General features: G+C 41.2%; 1 protein-coding gene across 9 annotated transcripts in view; it reads right to left on the bottom strand.

The window, feature by feature from the left end:
* LOC139268074 (ERI1 exoribonuclease 3-like) overlaps positions 1–24,873 on the bottom strand; it is a 535,481-nt gene that overhangs the window by 273,861 nt on the left and 236,747 nt on the right. Inside the window, exon 8 of one of the 9 annotated variants that reach the window (XM_070886073.1) lies at positions 6,670–7,584. The exons of 7 other annotated variants lie outside the window; for them this stretch is intronic. In XM_070886073.1, coding sequence (XP_070742174.1) covers positions 7,550–7,584 — 35 coding nt within the window. In that variant the 3' untranslated portion in view covers positions 6,670–7,549. Of the gene's footprint in view, positions 1–6,669; positions 7,585–22,171; positions 22,512–24,873 lie in introns of those variants that run through there. One more of the 9 variants, XM_070886071.1, reaches the window with a different exon arrangement.

The following is a 24,873-nucleotide window of genomic DNA, read 5'->3' as shown; positions in this document are numbered from 1 at the left end:
CGGCACCGCTCTGGCCTTGTGGTGTACTGGCCTCGTGTCCGGGTTTATGTGAATCACTACCTTGGTCCCATGAAAGTGCCAATGCCGGGTTGAAATAGTGAGTCAAATCTGTCCAGGATCTGTGAGCATGATATTCGCTCCACGGAAGAAATTGCATTGACATAGCCCCATTTCCAGTTCATGGCAGCAAGCCGACTCCTCCCCAGCGTGCGGGACCGTCCCCCCAGACAATCCAGAGTGGCAACCTGTTCTCCGAATCTTTGTGGGTCACGACTACTGTGGCGCTGCCTAGCACCAGAATGATCTCCTTTATATATGTCCGTAGCTGTGCGTCACTCGGCACTAATTTTGGCCTCCTGGTCTTGGAAGCCCACAACTTGTCAAACTGTTTGATACTTATCAGAGACTGGCTGGCCCCTGTGTCTAGCTCCATTGATACTGGGATGCCATTGAGGAGCACTTTCATCATTATTGGTGGCGTCCTGGTGTATGAACTGTATATGTGCTCCACATGAACTCGCTGAACTTCAGCTTCCAGCGATTTCCCCCAGTGTCCATTTGGCCTCGTAGGGCTTACATCGGGCCCGTCCTCCTTGTACATCAACCTGGCTACAGGCTTCCTGCACATACGCGGCAAGTGACCGCTGACATTGCAGTTTCTGTAGGCATATTGCTGTGTGTTTGCCTCCACACCTCCAACATGAGCCGTTGTTGGAAACAAAAGGTCCATTACCAGTCAATCGTCTCTGACTGTCTCTGTAACTGTCCTTAAGCGCACCATTGACAGGTGTTAATGGCCCCATTACTGGCCGCATTGTCCCTTGCGATGAACTGAATCGCCGTTCAGCTAGCCATTGTCTCTGTTGAATTCCCCCTTTTGGGTTTGACTACATGCTCGGGCATGTCCGATTGCCCCTATCTGCCTGGAGAACTGTGTGCTGCGTTAACAATGTTGATTGTCCATTTGCTGCATTTAAACCAAGATTTTTGTCAAACATCATTCTGGTCTCTTCCTCCCGAGATAAATGTCTGGGCCATCAAAGCCGCCGTTTCCAGGGTCAAGTCTTTGGTCTCAATCAGTTTCCTGAAAACCCCAGCGTGCCCGATGCCCTCAATAAAAAAATCTCACAGCATCTTCGCTCTGCATGCATCTGGGAACTTACATAGGCTCGCCAGTTGCCGGAGGTCTGTCACGAAGTCTGGAACGCTTTGCCCTTCTCGCCGCCGGTGCTTGTAAAACCGATGTCTCGCCATGTGCATGCTGCTCGCCGGTTTAAAGTGTTCCCTGATCAACTTACTGAGCTCTTCGAACGTCTTGTCCGCCGGCTTCTCTGGCGCTAGAAGGTCCTTCATCAGGGAGTACGTCCTGGATCCACAAACCGTCAGGAGATGAGCCCAGCATTGTCGGCCGAATCCTGTCCCAGCCATTCTTTAGTGACGAAACTTTGCTGTAGTCTCTCAATAAAATCGTCCCAATCATCACCAACACAGTACCTCTCGTCTGTGCTGCTAGTGGCCATGCTCGCGTGGTTTAAATCCCAGTTTCTCGTCGCCAATGTTATGTCCTTACTATACAGTACAAATGCACATGAGGCCCATAATTGAGAGAAGGTCACTCTGTGACCAGTAACCTTTATTTGCCAGCATTGAAGTGATGAAGGTGGGTGGAGCTTCCCCTTTTATACCTGAAAGTCCAGGTTAGGACTGTCTCCCACAAGTTCACCACCTAGTGGTCAGTGTTCTCACGGTGTACAACTTCGGCCAGTTTATACATGGGTTACAATGACAGTGGAATACATGACAATTCCTACCTGCTGCTCTGCTCCACAAGCATGAGATATAAATGGCAGCTCTCCCTCCAAACTTCAATTATGGCTCCTACTACCTATTTAAAAATCAGGAAGTTGCATCTATTATGCCCATCCCTGTGCCCAATATCAGATTATGATGAAATTTCCTGCCAATCTCACACCGGAACATAAAAAGGAGTCGAAATGAGCAATAATGGAGTGTGGTTTCAACGTCACCAATTGGCCCTCAAGGTGCAAGGGTGAAGCCCTATAAAAGTAGAAGAGAAAAACAATCCTTCAGGGTGAGGCTGGGGAGTGCAAAGTAAGTGGCAGTCGGTCTTAAAGGTCTTTCATTCATTCATTAAATTGCTCAGTATAGAATCTCCATTTTCTCAAATCTTTCTCTTCTCACAGATGAGTGTTGCTGAATCCAGAGTTGGCTGCCAGGAAGAAATCCTTCAACTTCGTTAGTGCCTACCTGCAGGCCAAAGTGGGGATGTTTGCAGATTGCATTTGGGATGGGTAAATGTGGCCCTCTGTAACTCCCTTCCTATTCCCTCCTGCAGTTATTCAAGCTACCCCACTCCTTCACTCCCATAATTTCCCCAATCCCTTCATGTTCCCAGTACCACTCCTTTTTCAACTGCACCCTCATTCCTAACACTACCATAACATCTTCCTCTACTCCTGCCTGGAGAATCCAGAACTCGGGGTGATAGTCTCAGGATATGGGATCGGCCATTTACATAAGAACATAAGAAATAGGAACAGGAGTAGGCCATATGGCCCCTCGAGCCATTCAATAAGATCATGGCTGATCTGATCATGGACTCAGCTCCACTTCCCCACCCGCTCCCCATAACCCCTTATTGTTTAAGAAACTGTCTATTTCTGTCTTAAATTTATTCAATGTCCCAGCTTCCACAGCTCTCTGAGGCAGCAAATTCCACAGATTTACAACCCTCTGAGAGAAGAAATTTCTCCTCATCTTGTTTTAAATGGGCGGCCTCTTATTCTACGATCATACCCTCTAGTTCTAGTCTCCCCCATCAGTGGAAACAGCCTCTCTGCATCCACCTTGTCAAGCCCCCTCATAATCTTATACGTTTCGATAAGATCACCTCTCATTCTTCCGAATTCCAATGAGTAGAGGCCCAACCTACTCAACCTTTCCTCATAAGTCAACCCCCTCATCCCCGGAATCAACCTAGTGAACCTTCTCTGAACTCCCTCCAAAGCAAGTATATCCTTTCGTAAATATGGAAACCAAAACTGCACGCAGTATTCCAGGTGTGGCCTCACCGATACCTTATATAGCTGTAGCAAGACTTCCCTGCTTTTATACTCCACCCCTTTGCAATAAAGGCCAAGATACCATTGGCCTTCCTGATCACTTGCTGTACCTGCATATTATCCTTTTGCGTTTCATGCACAAGTACCCCCAGGTCCCGCTGTACTGCGGCACTTTGCAATCTTTCTCCATTTAAATGATAACTTGCTCTTTGATTTTTTTTCTGCCAAAGTGCATGACTTCACACTTTCCAAATTTATACTCCATCTACCAAATTTTTGCCCACTCACTTAGCCTGTCTATGTCCTTTTGCAGAGGGTTGTGAATCTTTGGAATTCTCTACCTCAAAGGGCTATGGATGTTCCGTCGGTGCGTATATTCAAGACTGAGATTGATAGATTTTTAGGCACTAAGGGATCAAAGGATATGGGAAATTCAGCCATGACCTTACTGAATGGCGGAACAAGCTTGATAGGCCATATAATAACATAAGAAATAGGAGCAGGAATAGGCCATTTGGCCCCTTGAGCCTACACCACCATTCAATATCATGGCTGATCTGATTATGGACTCAGCTCCACTTTCCTGCCCGCTCCCCATAACCCTTTACTCCCGATCGCTCAAAAATCTGTCTATTTCTGTCTTAAATATATTCAATGACCCAGCCTCCATAGCTTTCTGGGGCAGAGAATTCCATAAATTTACAACCCTTATGTCAGTTTTAAATGGGCGGCCCCTTATTCTAAGATTATGCCTCCTAGTTTTAGTTTCCCCTGTGAGTGGAAATATCCTCTCTGCATCCACCTTGTCGAGCCCCCTCATTGTCATATACGTTTCAAGAAGATCATCTCTCATTCTTCTGAACTCCAATGTGGATAGGCCCAACCTATCCTCATAAGTCAACCCCCTCATCTTTGGAATTAACCTAGTAAACTTTCTCTGATCAGCCTCCAATGCAAGTTTATTCTTCCTTAAATACGGAGACCAAAACTGCACGCAGTACTCCAGGTGTGGCCTCACCAACACCCTGTACAGTTGTAGCAGGACTTCTCTGCTTTTATACTCTATCCCCCTTGCAATAAAGGCCAACATTCCATTTGCCTTCCTGATTACTTGCTGTACTTGAATACTAACTTTTTGTGATTCATGCACAAGGACCCCCAGGTCTCTCTGTACTGCAACACTTTTGCAATTTTTCTCCATTTAAATTATAATTTGCTATTCTATTATTTCTGCCAAAAGTGGATAATCTCACATTTTCCCACATTACACTCCATCTGCCAAATTTTTGCCCACTCACTTAGCCTGTCTATATATCTTTGCAGATTTTTTTGTGTCCTCCTCTCAATTTGCTTTCCCACCCATCTTTGTATCATCAGCAAACTTGGCTACATTACACTCTGTCCCTTCATCCAAGTCATTAATATAGATTGTAAATCGTTGAGGACCTAGAGATAGTGGATGCATTGGTTGTAATCCCTGCAGCACCCCACTACTAGTCACTGTTTGCCAACCGGAAAATGACTCATTTATCCCGACTCTGTTCGTTAATCAATCCTCTATCCATGCTAATATATTATTCCTAACCCCGTGAGCTTTTATCTTGTGCAGTAACCTTATCGAATGCCTTCTGGTAATCCAAATACATCACATCCACTGGTTCCCCCTTATCCACCCTGCTTGTTACATACTTAAAGAACTCCAGCAAATTTGTCAAACATGATTTCCCTTCCATAAAACCATGCTGACTCTGCTTGATTGAATCATGCTTTTCAAAATGCCCTTAATAATGGACTTCAGCATTTTGCCAACGACAGATGTTAGGCTTACTGGCCTAAAGTTTCCTGCTTTTTGTCTGCCTCCTTTTTTAAATAAGAGCATTACATTTGCGGTTTTCCAATCTGCTGGGATCGTCCCAGAAGCTAGGGAATTTTGGTAGATTACAACCAATGCATCCACTATCTCTGCAGCCACTTCTCTTAAGACAGGATGTAAGCCATCAGGTCCAGGGGACTTGTCCGCCTTTAATCCCATTATTTTGTCTAGTACTGCTTCATTAGTGATAGATATGACCTACTCCTGCTTCTATTTCTTATATTCTTAATCTTTGTCTCTCTCTCTTGCTCTACTGTCACTCACCCTTAACCTTCCATCCACTCCCCTCAAGGGCAGGTGATAAAAGGCAGAAGCCCAGTCACTATCAACTAGTTTCCATCAATCTATCCCCAGCTGATTGGAAAATTGCAAATGTAACGCCCCTATTTAAAAAAGGAGGCAGACAAAAAGCAGGAAACTATAGACTGGTTAGCCTAACATCTGTGGTTGGGAAAATGTTGGAGTCCATTATTAAAGAAGCAGTAGCAAGACATTTGGAAAAGCAAAATTCGTTCAGGCAGAGTGAGCATGGATTTATGAAGGGGAAGTCATGTTTAACAAATTTGCTGGAGTTCTTTGAGGATGTTTGCTGACAATACAAAGATGGGAGGAAAAGCAATGTGTGAGGAGGACACAAAAAATCTGCAAAAGGACAAAGACAGGCTAAGTAAGTAGGCAAAAATTTGGCAGATGGAGTATAATGTTGGAAAGTGAGGTTGGAAGAATGAGAGGTGATCTTATCAAAACGTGTGAGATTATGAGGGGGCTTGACAATGCAGAGAGGATGTTTCCACTGATGGGGGATTCTAGAACTAGAGGGCACGATCTTAGAATAAGGGGCCACCCATTTAAAACAGAGATGAGGAGAAATTTCTTGTATCAGAGGATTGTAAATCTGTGAAATTCGCTGCCTCAGAGAGCTGTGGAAGCTGGGACATTGAATAAATTTATGACAGAAATTGACAGTTTCTTAAACGATAAAGGGATAAGGGGTTAAGGGGAGTAGGCGGGGAAGTGGAGCTGAGTCCATGATCGGATCAGGCGTGATCTTATTGAATGGCGGAGCAGGCTCGAGGGGCCGTATGGCCTACTCCTATTCCTTATGTTTTTATTACCTGTTTCCACCAAAGCTGCTTTGTTTACTTTCAAATTAAATTAGAATGAGGAAAGAAATTTCTGTTCTGCATTTCTGTTTATTTGGGTCTTACTCTCTATTTTGTCTCATAGGTGTTAGAAATTAGAATCTATCTCATAAGTGTAAGTCATTAGTATTGGTGTTTTCTGTCAACAAAACAGAGATGGGGTAATTAGATGACTTCAAATTCAACTGGTGTTTTATTTGAAAGTTTATCGAACATTACATGAAGAAAGATATACCTTCTCCCCCTCACTTCTCTCAATTCATCCTTCCTGGCTCACGGACCCCAGTCCCACTCTTTTTCATTTTCTAACATTTATAAGAACACAAAAGAAAGGCTACACAGAATGTAGAACCAGAAAACTGTCTTTTTGTTCCAGGAATGGGAGAAGGAAAGAAAATAACTGCATAAAAAAAGCATAAAATATTACAACAATGAAAATTAATGAGATAACATCCTCACAAAAAGATTAATGTTTGTGACATAATCATTGCAAGTAGATGAAGCAATAATTTGCAGTTTATTATGTAAATCTATGATCCACCTGCTGCCAGTGTAGAGATCCGGTACTGATATCTACAATAATTGTGCTGACATTGATCTAATATTTGCACCCATTCATAGTCACCACAATTTATTTTCTGAAAAAACGACATTGGCTAACATTTTTTAAGTGGATATGCAAGTCAAATTAAATCTTGCATCTTTATACCACAGTACAATCCTCGACACAAAGCTTCCTATTGTTGGTGTGCAAAAAAAATAATCAATCTACTGCTGCATTCTTATAAACAGTAAGTATAAACATGGCCTCAGAGTACCATCAGACCTGTGACAGATTGTATTACACAAGCTGTGTTCAGACAAAGCCCTTTAATTGGGAGTGACACCAAATCAAGTGTTCATTTTGGTTTAACTGCAGCAGTCCAAGCAGTCTGGATGTACTTAATTTGGCATCACTCTGAATTAATCTTCCACAGCAAACAAGCACTGCTATAACTCACACATGCCTTAGTTACTGAAATTAGAATACTGTTGCATCACACGGCATATACCAAAATATAAATGTGTTCAGGCTAGCCAGGCCGAAAGATAATCAGTTTCTTTTAAGGGCAGGTAGAATTTTCCATTCAAAATCTTGCTGTTAACTTACATTGCTCTTACCAACATTTTGACTTTGTACTATAAACCAAGGTCAAAGCGTTACGGTAATTGTGATTAACATAAGCCGAGCCAGGAATAGAAATATTGTGAATTATTTCACATTTTTTCCTCTACTCCCAATGTTTCCCTGTGTGCCCATGTAACATTCTCTGGCCGAGAGCGGGCAATCAACCTGCCTTCTAGGCCTCTGAGTTCCATTGTGAACACTGAAATTTGTCTTTAGAAAGAATGCACAAACAGCCTGTCTGTAATTCACATTCTCGTTGTTCCTTTCTCCCTGTTTGAAAGCACTAGATCTCCGATTGGCACCTCCTCCTGACAACAGCTAAAATCAGGAACAAAGAACAAATGAAAAAAATAAATGTTGCATTTATATAGCATCTCATTATGCCTCTTAGGATGTTCCAAATCACTTCACTATAATTACTTATTTCTGAAATGCAGTCACCAAAGCTTGTAGGGACATTTACCTGATTCTACTGCTTCCCAGTACCAAAAAAAAAGGCTGCCCTCACCACATGAATAGCTCCATTTATTTACATGGTAAAAAAAATTCAATGCAAATGTGTTCTTTGGCTTGACAACATTTTTATTAAATCTTGACCCATGTCTATTCTACTATTGTAGGTAATCAGTTTATCTGATTTGCAGTGCAAATGTAGAGATCTCATCATTGAGGTCAACATGAGTATCAGTATCAGACTGAAATGAATTGGCCCTCTTTTATTAAAGAAGGATACTGTATATACAACATCAGGGCTGCAGAATCACATAGGCAGCGGAAATGGAAATCTAAGGAAACATTTAGAATTAAGACGTTTGTGATAGCAGTCCAGTAGTTACAGCAATAGGAAGACATGGATCGGTCTTCAGAAGCATGGAGGGAATATTGGAAGAAGGGCCACTACGCTATGCCTTTGTGGCACATGTCTATGAGTAGCATTGACAAGCATATCAGCAGGTCACATGCCTCACTCATTCAAGGAGGGGAAGGTCTTCCTTAAGCAATGGAGGAATAAATAATGAAATAAAATGAAATTAAAGTGTGAGGGGGTAAATACAATGTAAATGATGAGCATTTGGAGCGCACATAGTCCAGCAAAGAGTTTTTATTGTTCACAGATTCAGGATTATTACGAAGCATACACAATACCAAAGCTAGCATACTGAGTACTTCAGTAACTCCAAGTTAGTAACAAACCATTTCTTTAAAAATAAAACATTTTTTAATGAAAAGATTGAGGGGGCAAATAGGGAACCATCGTTTTTCTTGATTGATAAGTTGGTAACAAGGAGGCACAGACTGAAGATCATCATTAGAAGAAATAATTTCACACAGGATTATTAGAGTGTGAAATGCTTCATCACCAGTCGCTATCGAGGCAGAAAATATAATATAATTTTAAAAAAGGAAAAATATCTGAAAAGATAAATTTAAAAGGAGGCAGGGAATTGGGATTAGAGTGGACATTTACAATTTCACAATAGCACCAGCAAAGATACAATGTTGAATGGCTTCCTTCGCTCCTGTAAATTCTATGAATCTTTTACACCATTCTTGTTTAATTTCAAATAAACAATATGTGTTGTGTTTTTTTTTTAAAAAGTATAAAAGGATTCATTTTGTACTGCCAACCTAGTGATTTAGAAAATAAAAGAAACCAAAATGGATGAAAGAATGTTTTGTAGTGTAATGCAACTAAAATAATTTGTACAGGGATGTTGTTGATTATAATTAACTGACACCAAAAGGTTTATGATGAATGAATGTTGAAGTAAAAACACATATATGGCAGATCCTGAATCTGCCACTTGGTAAGCATGTACACTGAGCATGAGATAATAAGCAAAAGTGAATGTCAACATAATTTCTAATGGGTAGAATTTAGTGTTTCACTTAAGTTTCCTAGTAAAAACAAAGTTCTGGTGATCATATTAAGCAAGCCAGTTTCTCTGCTATCTTGTCAAACCTTTATAGCAATATGAGATGTGATATGCACTGACTAGCTTCAGGTCCAAAGCTCAACCATGGCCTGATACTCACTAATACAATGTGTATGGTTGGTTTTCAATAATGTCTGTTCAGTGTTTCTACCCATTTCATCCATTTGCAAGGTTTGCTATCATATTTCTGGACAACCTCCTTCCATTTCACTTTCTTACTCTACTGCAAATGGAGATCCATTTTTCCCTTTCTTTGTAATCTCTTTTATAACAGATACAAGTCACAGCATTTCCCAGTAGCAAACAATTAAATAAATAATGAATTCCATACCTTTAAGTGACTAGATGGCAGTAATCTTACTGAAGAGTTCAGATGACATCATAAACAGTGATAACAAAACATGAGTAGCTTCTAACTTTCATCTGAACGCAAATAGAAAATTACTATTTTGAAATAATTTTTAAGTTATCTATATATTTTTAAAGGTATTATGGAGATCATGGCCAAGTTTTATTCCTTTTTTGCTAATAGTGCAAAAAAGGAAACTGACTGCTGGAAAGCTCTTTGCAGTTCACATGTGATCACATCTACAGTGAAGAATTAATGACCGTGAAGTAATCAAGTCAAGTTTATGGAGTGACAGTTCACATTATCAAAATATATTTTAGCTCCAGATCACTGCAGCAGGAGTCATGTGGCATCTACAAAATGTTGTTTTGACTATGTAAATCAGTGGTGCTGTTACAATTTTTTTCCTCCTGGAAGTATTTTGGTTTTGCATATACTACACAGATTTTTTTAAAACAATTGCAAGTAAATTTAGAGGTATTAATGTATTTCAGCACATTGGTGAAATTGGGTAAACTGCTTGGCCATTGCTCTTGTATTCAGGCATCATCTGTACCCACGGTTTACTGCCCTGTCGCACAATACCAGGCATCTATTACTGTATACATAGGGGTGGATTTTACAGCTGGCTGGATCAGTCCTGCTAGTGCAGCCACGATTACAGAGCATGCTATAAGCGCATTCAGAATCAGCACTTTAGATGTGTGGATGTATTACAGCACAGCTCCACTAGGGTCTCCAAAATCATTGTTGTCTATTGCATGCTACACAACTTATTCATCCAAAGAGGTTTAACCAATGATCCTGAAATTACCTCCATTGTATGCTTGGCTTCCATACACAAAATCTTCACCCAAGTTTATGAGCTGTCCAATTCACTAATATTTATGTGCACTATTCAATGGCCAATACACCTTGACCAAGTTTGACTTTTGCTACACCTCAACAACTTTTGATCTGCTGCTATCTTATGATGTGCCATCCAAAGTAAACTCTCTGGACAGGGTTGAAATAAAGTATAACTAAATGTAATACCCTAGAAGTGATGAATGTGTGTGACTAGTGTATTTTACCCGAGTGCTTGTTCCCAGTGACAAGAGCATGGTGTGTGCCTTGTATAACTTATCCTGATGCTCCTTCGAGGTGCTTCCCCTACAGGAAGCTGACAGACGTGAAATGGAATCTCTTGAGATTGGAGAGACTTTGTACCTTCGTGATGATAAAATGACTCTGCCACTGGTTTCACCATATCTGATGCTGCAGCAACTGGCTGATCCTGCTTGCTTCTGAGCATGTTCTGTTATTTAAGTGCAAGGGGCATGCTGAAGAATGGAGCTGAATGGACCAAAGAGATAGCAGCTTTCACCTGGGCCTGCGCCAGCCATATCCCTGCTGTGGTGGACTCCATCAACATGTCCCCTGATCTAGTCTATATGGGAGCAGACGTCTGCGCAGCAATCAAGTTTGTGAAAACTTAAACCTCTCCGTCTCTGCAGCTCACCCTTCTCCTTTAAGACCTTCTTTAAAACCAATCACTTTCACCAAGCTTTTAGTTACCCCTCCTAATATCTCCTCATTTTTCTTTATGTAAAATGTTGTTTGATTACATCGTGGGATGTTTTCCTATGTTAAAGGCACTATTCAATTTGTTGTTGATAGTATTTTGGTCTATTTGGCCTCTATCCTACGTAATATGATGCACTATCCCTTTCTAAAAATGTTCCTTAACAGTCTTTAATGTTCCTATGTTACACTGACAATACCAATGTCAATTTTGACAAACAAAAACCAAGATAGTGAACAGCAGCTTAGTGACATAATTAGAGAATTTTACAGAACAGAAGGAGGCCATTCAGCCCATCGTGCCTGTGCCGAATATCTGCAGAATGATACTGGGGCTTAAAAGATTAAATTATGAGAACAGGATACATAAACTCAGGTTCTATTCTCTTAAGTTTAGCCGGTTGAGGGTGATATAATTAAGGTGTTTAAAATGATGAAAAAATAATCCAGTAGCGCAGATAAGGAGAAGCTATTTCCTCTGGTGGGGGAGTCCAGCACAAGGGACACAATCTTAAAATTAGAGCTAGACCATTCAGAAGTGAAAACAGGAAGCTAATTTTCACACCAAGGTGATAGAAATGTGGAATCCACTCCCCAAATGGCTCTGGTTGCTGGGTCAATTAAAATTTTCATGGCTGCGATCAACAGATTTCTATTAGGTAAGGGTATCAAGGAATGTGGATCAAAGGCGGGTGAATGGAGCGAAGGTACAAATCAGACTGATTTAACTGAACAGCGGAACAGAATCGAGCGGCTGAATGGCCACCTCCTGTTCCTATGTTACACTTTTTAAAGCGATGATGGATTTTGCTTTCACCACTGTTTCAGGCAGAAAATTCTATGTCCTAAAAGTCGTGTTCTAATCTCTCCCTTTGTTCTTTTGGTAATAATCATAAAGCCTTTTTGCATTGTGACTAAGTTTTATCAACAACTTGCATTTATATAGTACATTTAATGTAGAAAATCGTCCAAAGGCACTTCACAGTGGCATAAGGGCTCTGCACACAGAGCCAAAAAGGCTTATATTAGGATGCATCAAAAAGTTGATCAGGATGGATTTTAAGAAGGGCCTTAAAGGTGGAGAGTGAGGTGGAGAGGCAGAGGATTGTGGCCTTTTGAAAATCCATACACACAACATCCACTACATTTCCTTCATCAATACACTTCATTATTTCTTCAAAGAATTTCTAATATTTTTGGATCTCCACTATATTAAGCGGTATACCACAGGATAGACAATAAATTGCTGACTTGCAATATCACAAAACTGAACTAAGCCACCTAACCAGCATGAAGGAGTCTACGTGTTTGCCAATTGAAGATGCTGCATTCATCTGCATTTCTAAATAATGGGAAGATGTCCTTTCCTGAAGAGCATTAATGAACCAATTGGGTTTTTACAAAAATCTAGCCGCTTTCATGGTCATTTTTTTCCAGTGCAGCCTCACAAATGACAAATTTAGTGAATTCAATTTCCCAACAGGCAGTGGTGGGATTTGAAATCATAGCCTCTGGGTTAGTAGGCTGTATCCTGTAACGAGGATTTTATCAGCTACATTCATGGCATTTTCTGAAAACTCAGTACAACTGCTCAGATGCTCATAAAAAAAATAGAGGAACATATTTGACAATCAAAGGTAAATTGAAGATGTAGGAGTTTTAACAGAGTTTAATATGGGCTCATTTAGAATTTTAAAAGTAGGTTTTATAACATGGATTTAACTTGGATCAGGAATTGAACGTTATTGTCCATTTTACTTTTAAGATTGTACTTTTAAGGAGTTCCTGATCTTGACTGGCCAATATCTGGGAAGTACTTCTCCAAAGGATGAGGATAGATAGGGATCTGAGGACCTCTCAGAAACTTCCTAGCAGCAGTTAAATATCTACTTTGTTGGAAACCTGCCTACCCTCTTAGCTGAGAATAGTGTACTCCACAAAAACTAGAGAGAGAGGAAGGAAAGAGGGAAATATCAAGGAAGAATTAAAATAACCACATAAATAGTGTTTTTCAAAATAACCCAGCAGTAAAATCTATAATTTGATCATTCAAATATAATATAAAAAAGGTAAGCAGAACACTTTTCATTTCATTTGCTATTCAGTGGCTTAATTCCTGTGTAAAATAGCGACCAAAATTGTCTTGATGAAAAAAAAATTAAGGGCCAAGAGATAATTGTTTGGTGTGACAGGATAATGGTTGGCTAAAAAGATGCAGTAAAATGTACAGTATTTAATAGATGTTAAATACAGCCAATGTTGCCCAGCACAAAGAGATACAGCAGTTTTAAGTAATCACTTTCCAGCACGTGTACGAGTGGAGTCATTCCACTTGACTTCACTTTGCTTCGCTTCTCTTTGGCCTTCCTCTCTTCTGAGTTAATTTTATAGCAAAGTGCAGTTTGATTTTCAGGGGCTGCAGACAACATTTTTGTAAGGTCAATTGTACACTTTGAATAAAAAAAGTTTAAGAGAAATACATCCTGGATTACCACTGTAAGCTGAATACTAATGCACTTTACAATTGTAAATAGATTGTACATGATATGGAGAGCCCTTTGCCTTTGTCAGCAATCTGATCTTTTGAAAAGGAGACTTTTATAAGGTGAAGAACTGATTTTAAAGAAATACAATAATGAATGTTTTTAATTCATCTATAACTGGCATAATACAGTGTATTAGAACTTGGGCATAGTTTGAGAATGGAAACCTAAAGCAGGCTTGCAGATTCCACCACAAACAACCTGATACCTTACAATTTTTCAAAAAGTGAATGGTTGTAAAGAGTGTTTATGGCATGCAGAAACAAGCTGCCATACCCTAGAATTGGTTATTGTGAACTAGATTGTTCCGATGTAAACCATCGTTTCCAATTAGGAATGCTGCAGGCAGTTTTACCAGAAAATTATGTTAGCAGAAGGACAATGATTTTTAAAATGTGTTTTCTGTGGCAAGGACTTGTCAGAACTGTAGGTTCCTGTAATAAGCACAGGTTCCTTGTAATGTCATGAGAGACAAGTGGTATTAATTTGAATAGGGAATCAAATTAACCCTTTCTAGCCTAGGGGCCAGATTTTCAACAGCGCTGTTAAGAACCGTGTAAAAGTTGACATCATCAAGTGGCTTGATTTTGAAGGTTATTCCTGCTATGCTTTTACACTGCAAAACATGTGCCCTGAGCTACTTTACACATTTACATAGGACTGCCACTTAAAACATCAAGGGCCTGAAATTAATCGACATACTGCCCACTACCACCCGTTCACCGCCCAAAAATGCAATTTTGGTGAAAAAACACCTACATACCGCCCGGCGGAAAATTCATCAGTGACATACCACTGGGCGGTAAGCACACCGCCCACCCATGCAGACCGCCGACATACCACCCAAAAGTGCAAAATTCATGACATACCACCGGCATACCGCCTGGAGAAGGTGCTTTTAAGTGGATCTTAAGTGGGCAGTACGTACACAGAGCTGACAGGTTTTTGATATTACACAGATCTTTATAGTTCTCCACAATTTAATGTATTTTTAAATGGGTTGTAGTATTTTCTAGTGTTAGGCAATAATATAAATGGTCTAATAAAGCCTTATTTACTCCTTTATTAATGAATTACAATAAAAACATTCATTAGTCTCTCACCCCCACCCCCTCAGTCTCTCTCTCTCTCTCACTCCCCAGTCTATCTCTCTCCCTCTCTCAACCCCCCAGTCTCTTCCACCTCCACAGCGATCTCTTCCCCCCATAGCGATCTCTTCCCGCCCGCTCCCCCACACACAGCGATCTCAGGATGCCCCACAGCGATCTTTCCCTGCCCCACCCACACCGCTCTCAGGCCGGCAGTCTCTGGCCTTTCGTCGGTGCCTCTCGGGGGGCGGAGCTTGAGAGCCGCGCGCGTGTGCGCACAACTCGGGAGCTGATGATTCCTGAGTAAAAGGCCTCTTCCGCCGCACACCGCCGGATGCACGCCGTTCCTGCCTGCTGCACTCCACTCGGCTTACCGCTGAGAAAAGTGGGATGAAATTCCCTCCCACTCGGCCCCAGCGGTAAAAAAAGACGCACCGCCCGGGGACCGCCGAAAAACGGGCGGACCATGTGTTTCACCAATTTTGGCCCCCAAGGGGTAGAGTTTCTGCTTTGGATGAAATCAGCAAGCTAGGCACAAATTGCGCTTGAAATTGAGCTATTTTTTCTAAATGAAGTGATGGTCCAAGTTTCTGCCCAAACTGATTTGAAAAGGTAAGATTTTCTATGAACCAGCGCAATCGGGCAGCGTAACAGAACGCAATTGTTTAATTTTCTCCTCTTGCATCAAAAAATATTTACTGATGTATTTAAGAATAGTAACCTGGTGCAGTTTTATTAATACAGCTGAAAATAGGTTTATCACAAAAATTAAGCATTTTTAATAAGAATGCTAGTCCTCCACCTGTGAGTAACCTGATTCTAAAATCACAAAAATGACTTAAAATAAACTATATTGAACCATTTACTAATGTCATTGGTGTACACAAGTCAGTTTCTTAGCAAATTAAACATTTTTTAATATTTAAAAACTTAAAAAATGTGCCTACTAGTCCTTGTGTGTATAGAAATACTAGCTTAATTTGAAGATCTCCCTTGAACGATTGCAATCTCGCAATGCTCGTTATTTCAATTTGGGGAAGTGGCCAGTTTTGTGGGTGGGGCCGGCTTCCAGTGCAATGTATTTTGGACCAGTGTTAAAGACAGCAGAAACTTGATTTACGCTCGACGTAATTTGCACTTGAAATTCTGTAATCTTTTGCACTGATTTTTACCGGTTTCAGCTGGATAAGCGCAAACTAGCAGAAACTCTAGGCCACAATGTAAGAAATTATCCAGTGAAAACAGAACTAGAAAGATTTCAATACTGAGCAGTGGAAGGTGACACAATGGCACATCAACATGACTCTGAAATGTTGTGATGCAAGGTCCCATCCAAAATTACACAATTCTCAATCTTAAACTATTTGCCACCTTTCTTAAGCTTTCTTTTGATATAATGTAAAGAGGAGCAAGAAAAGCAGTAAATCCAGTCGAAGAATGGCTACATGAGGATGGGTAGCAAATAGGCTATGGGAGACTGCCATAAATTTAATTTTACAACCCACCAACATTTAGACTCTTTAGACAATTAGCAACAGACGAGCCTAATAAAAACCTGGGTTTTATCTGTGCTTATTTTGATTGGCAATGATTATCAAGGCAAACAAGTGCCAAATTACTGATTTTTTTTCACCAGTCTACATCACAAAACAGACCCATAAAGAGAATACTAATTAACTACAGCAAAAGCCATCCCACAATTCAGCACTAAATATTCAATCTCGCACAGAGAGGCAATAAGAATGGGTGGTGTACTATTTTGTGCAGATCAGTAATTTGTGTGATTGGCTGAAAACAAACCCAGTCTCACCTGAATAATTATCAACAAGGAGATGCAGATCAGATCACATTTTGGTGCAGTGAAAGGTGGGCGGGTAGGGGAAGAGGTTAAGGAACATTATTGGCTATTACAATGCGAGAAGCATCACAGCTGAGCCCACTCTCTCCTCACCCAACCTCCCCACACATGCACGCACATACACCCAGCAGAGATCACTGGATGGCCATCAGCAGTGAAAATTTGAGCCATTTTCCCTCCCATACCTCCAGATCTTTAGGTAAATTATAGCACCCCTACTGAGATCAACCAACACAGGCAAAGTATAAAACCATATATCATCCTTATTTCAATGGCTCAGCTACTCACTAGATAAACTTACTGACCATGGTCATTTGACACATCTCATGGAATCCATTTCTCTGCCATATCTTCGTCTCTTAGGTGTCTTTGATGCGCATGAGACAATCCAATTCCTTTACTGTTTTACATCCATCAGATTGTGTTCTGCATTGTTCCCTTAACAAAGTCCCTTTTTATGTGGCAAAAACATTAGCCTGACTCACAATTCTTTACCAGGAGAACAGGTTAGATGCGATAGGGGCCGTCCCATCGTTGGACTCCTGCTCATCTGGAATCTTTTACATATGTCTAACGAAACCATTTAAAGTGAGTGGGGCCGAAATTGCCCACCGCTGGAAACGGTGGACTCAAGCGAAATTCCACTTTTTGGCTTTTTCTTTCCTGGCGGACTGGTAGTCGGTCATAATGGAGGCGGATATGCGATAGTGAGCACACTAGAGGGGCAGAGGTTTTGGGGGGGGGGGGGGGGGGTGGCGCGGAGTGGCCGCCACTGTCAGTCATCAGTATGGCGCTGATGACGTCATCACAGTGCCGCGTCACCATGGTTCTCTCCTTCACTTAAAGGGGAGAGCCTGCATGATTTTTAAAGTTTGGTCCACTGGGCCACCAGGGAGGGTTTCAGCCGGGCTGCCAGCCGAACCCGGGGGCATAATTGTCGGCCCGATATGGCAGTCGGCTGACAAAAAAAACATGGCGGCAGCACGTCCTCCCCTTTAATGGGAGCCGCACCACCATTTTAGAAGGCGACAGCCTCACTGCACCGCCTGAGAAAAGCAGCTTTTGGTACCGCCCAGCGGGAGGAGGATTTTCTTGGCAGAATTTTGCTGTCGGGGGGGAACATTGGACTCTGATGATGCACTTAGCATGGATCGGTGGCAGCGGAGTGGTGGAGGGTGGGGGGGGGGGGAAGTGAGTCACCGTCGGGATACCACAGGAGCGGAATTTTTAAAATGACGGCCATTACATGAAAAATCGCTTTCCATTGCACTTCGCAGCATGGCCGCCAATTTCTGGTGATAACAGGTCTTAAGGTAATTTCGGCCTGAGTAAGTCCAACACTGAAGGTGTTCTTCATCTCTGAATCAAATCCAATCCCAGCAAGATCCAACTAGATGAACAAATATGTCTCTTATTATACATTTTATAAGCAAATCCTTTGATTAATAGAGTAGCAAGTAAGTTATTTCCATAACACATACTAAGTATAAGTGTGTTTGAATTTGATCATTCAGCTCCAGGAGCTGGCATCAAAACCAAATATTTTTAAAGCAACTTATTCAGGTTTCTATTGAGGTTTATTAATTAAAACAAAAACATATCCTTAGAAAGCTTCACTGTGACATAAATACAACCATTTCTTATGAAGTACTGGATACTTCACTAAATGCTACAACTAAATAATAGAGATCCCATTTTCAGCAGCTACATCACTCAACCAACAAATATGAAAAAAATCGAAGTAGCTCGCGCAAATTCAACCTTGGAAGGATCAGAGGATTTAAACAACCACAACTTGCATTTATATAGCGCCATTAACATCGGAACAGGAGTAGGCCATTCAGCCCGTCGAGTTTGTTCCACCATTTAATGAGATCATGGCTGATCTATATCTTAATTCTATTCACCTATCTTAGCTCCATATCCTTTTATACCCTTGTGTAGTAAAAATCTATCGATCTTGGATTTGAAATTATTGACTGAGCTAGCATCTACTGCTTTTTGTGGGAGAGATTTCCACCCTTTGCATGAAGAAGTGTTTCTTAACTTCTCTGCTGAATGGCCTGGTTCTGATTTTATTTTGATGTCCTCTTATCCTAGACTCCCCCACCAGCATGGTAAAAGATCTGAAGGTGCTTCAGAGAAGCATTATAAGACAAAATTTGACACAAGAAATATAAACAGATACTAGGACAGGTGACCAAAAACTTGGTCAAAGAGGTAGGTTTTAAGGAGCGTCTTAAAGGTGGAGAATTAGAGAGGAGAAGATGTTTAGAGATGAAATTATAGAGCTTACATAAAAACGTAAGAACACAAGAAATAGGAACAGGAGTAGGCCATTTGGCCACTCGAGCCCGCTCCGCCATGCAATAAGATCAAGGCTGATCTGATCTTGGCCTCAACTCCACTTCCCAGCCCACTCCCCATAACACTTATCATTCAAAAATCTGTCTATCTCCACCTTAAATGTATTCAATGACCCAGCCTCCACAGCCCTCTGGGATAGAGAATTACAATGATTCACGACCCACAGAGAAGAAATTCCTCCTCATTTCCATTTTAAATGGGCGACCCTGAGGTGCAGACCCCTTAAGCTTGGGGCCTAGACAGCTGAAGGCAGAGTACCATGGGAGAGGCCTGACCATATTTAAACAGAGCATTGGCATCAAAATTGGCAGAGCGTATAAAACACCGAGGGAATTTGAGAAAGTGATGACACAATAAACGTGGAGGAGGCGGGGTAAGTTACAGGTAACTATCAATTTAACGTACCTAGAACTTAAACTATACCAAGTAATTAGTTAAAAAAATATGTAAGCTAAGTTGATTAAATACATAAACTTTAATTAATCAACCAAATAAAAAAGGTCATATAGGGATGGCAGTGCAGGTGGTGTGCCGCAACTGCGGCATGTGGGAGTTTGTGGAGAGCATCGCAACCCCATACAACCACATCTGCAGTAAGTGTCTGCACCTCAAGGAACTTCAGCTCAGAGTTGTTGAGCTGGAGTCCGAGGTGCAGGCATTGTTGGGCATCAGGGAGGGTGAGAGTTAGCTAGACACTTTGATCCAGGAGGCACTCTCACCCCTTAGATTAGCTAGTGACACAGGTATGATTAGTGGTCAGGGACAGGAGAGTGTCAAGCAGGTAAGGGAACCCCAGGTGCAGAGTTGGAGAAGCCTCAGCCTTAGCCCTTATCCAACAGGTGCGAGGTTCTTGCTGCTTAGGTGGATGGGCACAAAGTCTGCAGGGTGGATGAGCAAACTGACCAAGGCACCTTGGTAAAGGAGGCCATTCAAGTGGTGGGGTAGGGGGGAGTGAAAAGGAATGTTGTAGTGGTAGGGGACAGTATAGTCAGGGGGATAAATACTGTTCTCTGCAGTCGTGACCGGGAGTTCCGAAGGCTGTGTTGCTTGCTCGGTGCCAGGGTTAAGGACATCTCCTCGCAGCTGGAGAAGTATTTGGAGTAGGAGGGGAGGATCGAGTTTTTGTGGTCTACATAGGTAGAACTAGGAATGGGGTGCTGCTGAGAGAATTTGAGGATCTCAGGTCCAAATTAAAACGCAGAACCTCAAAAGGTAATAATCTTTGGATACCTGAGCCACACACAAATTGGCACAGAGACAAGCAGATCAGAGAGTTAAATACATGGCTCAAAGTGTGTTGTGGAAGGATGGGGTTTCAATTCATGGGGCACTGGCATCAGGATAAGGGGCCATATAAGACTGAGGTGATGAGGAATTTATTCACTCAGAAGGTTGTGAATCTTTGGAATTCTCTATCTCAAAGGGCTGTGGATGCTGAATCACTGAGTATATTCAAAGCTGAAATAGATAGATAAATAGATTTTTGGTCACTAGCGGAATCAAGGGTTATGGAGATCAGGCAGGAAAGTGGAGTTGAAGTCGAAGATCAGCCATGATCTTACTGAATGGTGGAGCAAGCTCGAGGGGCCATATGAACTACTCCTGCTATTAATTCTTATGGCTGCCAATGGAAGGGCAAAGGAAATAAGAGATGCACCAAGCCAGAATTGGATGAGCACAGAGGTTCGTAGGGTAGGAGGAGGCTACATGAACAAGATGAGGTGAAGCCATGGAGGGATGTGAACACAAGGATGAGAATTTTAAATTCAAGGCATTGTTGGACAGGGAGCCACCGTCAACGACCACATGGGTGATGGGTGAATGGGACTTGGTGCAAGTCAGGATAAGGACAGCAGAACTTTGGATGAAATGAAGTCTATGGAAGATGGGAGGCCGGCCACGTGAGCACTGGTCTAGTAGAGTCTGGAGGTAACAAAAGCATGAATGAGGGTTTCGGCAGCAGATGGGATGAAGCTCAGCTCTGGGCCAAATAGGACGCCGAGGTTGCGAACAGTCTTCTTCAGCCTCAAACAATCCTTTTTACATCCGCAAGTATCATCACACTAACCTTTTTGCTAACAACATTGGGGAGTTTTCTTGAGTTCGCAGCCAGACCACTACACAAAGCAGGCTCGAGGGGCTAGATGGCTTACTCCAGTTCCTAATTCTTATGTTATGTTCTTATGTTCTTATTTAAACAACAATGGAATTGACTCCTTCAATTTCAAAATTCTCATCTTTATTTTCAAATCCCGCCATGGACTCACCCCTTCCTATCTCTGTAATCTCCTTCAGCCGCAGCGAGGACAGGCTCGGGGTGCACTCCTTCTGGGCCAGAATGAGCAGAAGAGCTTCCTCCTGGCCTCCTCAAATTCCCCCATGATCAGACACCCCCATACAAACTCCGACTCCTGGGGTCAGGTATTGGACCACCCCACAGCAGTTGGGGAAACCCAGACTTCAGGGTTTCCCACGTGCCACTAGACCACCTCACTCCCAGTGCGTCGGTGACTAAAAATTCCCTCCTTAATTTTACTAACGGCAAACTAGAACTTTGAACCAGCAATTTAGGCACCAGCAAAATGCTCTTTGATAAAATACATGTTTTATTTTTAAATTTGAATCCTAATTCAATCTTCTAGTTTCAATGAAGTATGTGCCTACATCTCCATAAGCTCTGTTGCATGACAAAGCTTGAAGTAGAACACCAGATATCTAGAGAGTCCCTTTAGAGGAAAGTATACAAGAGTTCTTCCAACTGCATGTAGTACCCACAATAAAAATCTTTGTGTTCAGATTTCTCAAAAGTGCAGGCCAACCTCCCATAATAGGAGTTTTAACAATGAGGTAACCATATTGCTGCACATCAATATTGTAACCAAATCCATTCTTCAGAAATAGCTAACTAATTAAAAGCTGGTGGAGTCTAAATAATTAATCTCCTTAACTTGTATTGATTTGACACTTTTGTGGTGGGAGATTACTGCTGCTAAATTAAACAGCTTCCTATAGTCACTGTACTTGAGGCAAACCTGAGACATATGGGTGAAACAAAATATACTTCAAAACTAAAAATATTGGCACTTTGAACATTTGATTAATTTTACAGTTTTGAAATTCAGAGCTTAAGGTGCCCTTGGAGAGAAGAAAAGGAAACAGCACAAGATAAACAATAAGAAAGTCTGCAAAAATGCAGAATGAGTCATGGAAACTAGGACAGATGGATATTAGTGATCAAGGTGGTTTTCTTCCACCCGATTTATCTTCCTCAATATCCATCATCTTTTTCTACCCCCACTCCATCCCCTCTAAAGGGATCCAGTATCCATATAGTTTGTTATCAAGCAGGAGCGCAAGATACAAGAGTGAAACAATTATTGCTCCAGAACTTTGATATTCTGTGGTCTTCAAAGTGCACATATGATAATTTTCCGACTTTGCACTCCTTACTCGCTGGACATGTATGGCAGGAATGTGGACATTAATTTAAATGGTTAGAAAATCGTGGTCGACACCTGCCTGATTTTCCAATACATGCTCCTAGCACAAATGAAAAAGTCAAAAGATTAGAATCATAGAATAGTACAGCACAAAAGGCCATTTGGCCTATCAAGTCTGCGCCGCTCTTTTGAAGAGCAATCCAGTCCCACTCCTCCGATCTTTCCCCATACCCCTGCAATTTCTTCTTTGAGTATTTATCCAATTCCCTTTTGAAGGCTACTAATGAATCTGTATCCACCACCCTATCAGGTAGTGCATCCTAACCACTCATTGTGTAAAAAAATTTTCCTCATGTTGCCTCTGGTTCTTTTGCCAATCACCTTAAATCTGTGCCCTCTGGTTATCGACCCTTCAGCCATTGCAAATAGTTTTGCTTTATTTGCTCTATCTGAACACCTCTATCAAATCTCCTCTTAGCCTTCTCTGCTCTAAGGAGAACAACCCCAACTTCTCCAATCTATCCACATAACTGTAATCCATCATCCCTGGTACCATTCTTGTCAATCTCTTCTACACCCATTCCAAGGTCTTCACGACCTTCCTAAAGTGTGATGCCCTGAAATGGATACAATTGGATACTCCAGATGGGGCGGAACTAGTGTTTTATAATAGTTTAGCATAATTTCCTGCCTTCTGTACTCTATGCCTCTATTTATAAAGCCCAGAATCACCTATGCTTTATTAATTGCTTTGTTAACCTGTCCTGCCACTTTCAAAGATTTGTACACAAGCACCCCCAGGTGTCTCTGTTCTTGCACCCATTAGCATGTATTGTCTCTCCTCATTCTTCCAACCAAAATGTATCATCTCACAATTTTCTGTACTCAATTTTATCTGCCACATGTTCGTCATTCCACCAATCTGTCTATGTCCTCTTGAAGTCTATTACTATCTTCCTCAATGTTTACTACACGTCCAAGTTTTGTGTCATCTTCAAATTACACCTATAATGTTATTTCATTTCTGCTTATCCTTTCAGCCCTTTCCGTCGAAGTTAATACACTTGTACTTTGTACATTTAGAAACAAAATACTTCAACGATACTATTCAATTATATATCGTAACAGTAAAAGAATTTTTCTGAACGATCAAAGTTTATTATTTAAGTATGCACATCTATTAAAATTGAATTAATAGAATTGTTCTTGAAGTAACAAAAATCAAGATTTATGGGATAAATATTTTAGTTTGCATCAACAACAACAACAACTTTTAATTATATAGCGTCTTTAATGTAGTAAAGCATCCCAAGGCACTTCATTCACAACAATGTTATAAGACAAAACAAATAAATGTGACACCGAGCTACATATGAAGAAATTACGGCAGCTGACCAAAAGTTTGGTCAAAGAGGTAGGTTTTAAGGAACATCTTAAAGGAAATGAGAAAGATAGAGAAGCGGAGAGGTTTAGGAAGGGAGTTCCAGAACTTAGGGCCCAAACGGCTGAAGGCACGGCCACTGATGGTTGAGCAGTTATAATCAGGGATGCTCAAGAGGGCAGAATTTGAGGAACGCAGACATCTCGTGGGGTTGTGAGGCTGAAAGAGATTACAGAGATAGGGAGGGGTGAAGACATGTAGGGATTTGTAAACAAGGATGATAATTTTGAAATCGAGGCGTTGCTTAACCGGGTGCCAAAATAGGTCAGCGAGCACAGGGGTGATGGGTGATACAAAGAAGAAATGAGAGCGACAAACACATGCACACAAAAGGTTCAGCAACATTCATAATTTCAGTATATGTAGTGTACTAGTGGATCTCATGTGTGATTCAACAAAATGAGGGAAAATCTAAACCAAATATTTTTTCAACAACATTTCAGTAAAGTCAAGTATAATGCTGAACATGCAGGATAAATATATTTCCAAAACCAACAAGCTCAATTTAAACAAACATAGCCTTAAATGAAGTAACAAATTAATAGTGAGTTAAGGAAAAATAGTCTGCACAAATCCTGCAGGGGAACGAGCTCACTGGGATGAATACAAGAAAATACGATAAGAGGGGAAAAGAGACCTAGCATAGAAAATAAGTATAAGAGTAATACAAAATCTTTCAGTACCACAACAAGAGGGCAGTCAGAGAAGAGGAAAAAATCATAAAAGCAGCAAGAGGGCTTGAAACTGAGGATGGACACAAGATAATAAATATACAGAAGGACTACTTCCTCACAAGACATGAGCAATATACCTTCCCCAAACAAAGATATCACAAGTAAAATCAACAAATTCATTATAAATGAAATCTAATTCCTAACTATGTGAAATGTGCTCAAAGCATCTACATTCCCCAGGGCAGATGGTATTTAGCCTGGATTGCTCAGAGAAACTAGGCAAGAAATTTTTGAGGCACTGACAATCAAAAAGTCATTGTATAAGAAACTGGCTAAAGGGTAGGAAA

This window comes from Pristiophorus japonicus, chromosome 8 (assembly GCF_044704955.1).
Source record: "Pristiophorus japonicus isolate sPriJap1 chromosome 8, sPriJap1.hap1, whole genome shotgun sequence".
NCBI classification, from domain to species: domain Eukaryota; kingdom Metazoa; phylum Chordata; class Chondrichthyes; family Pristiophoridae; genus Pristiophorus; species Pristiophorus japonicus.
This window is presented reverse-complemented; position numbering and strand designations above follow the sequence as displayed.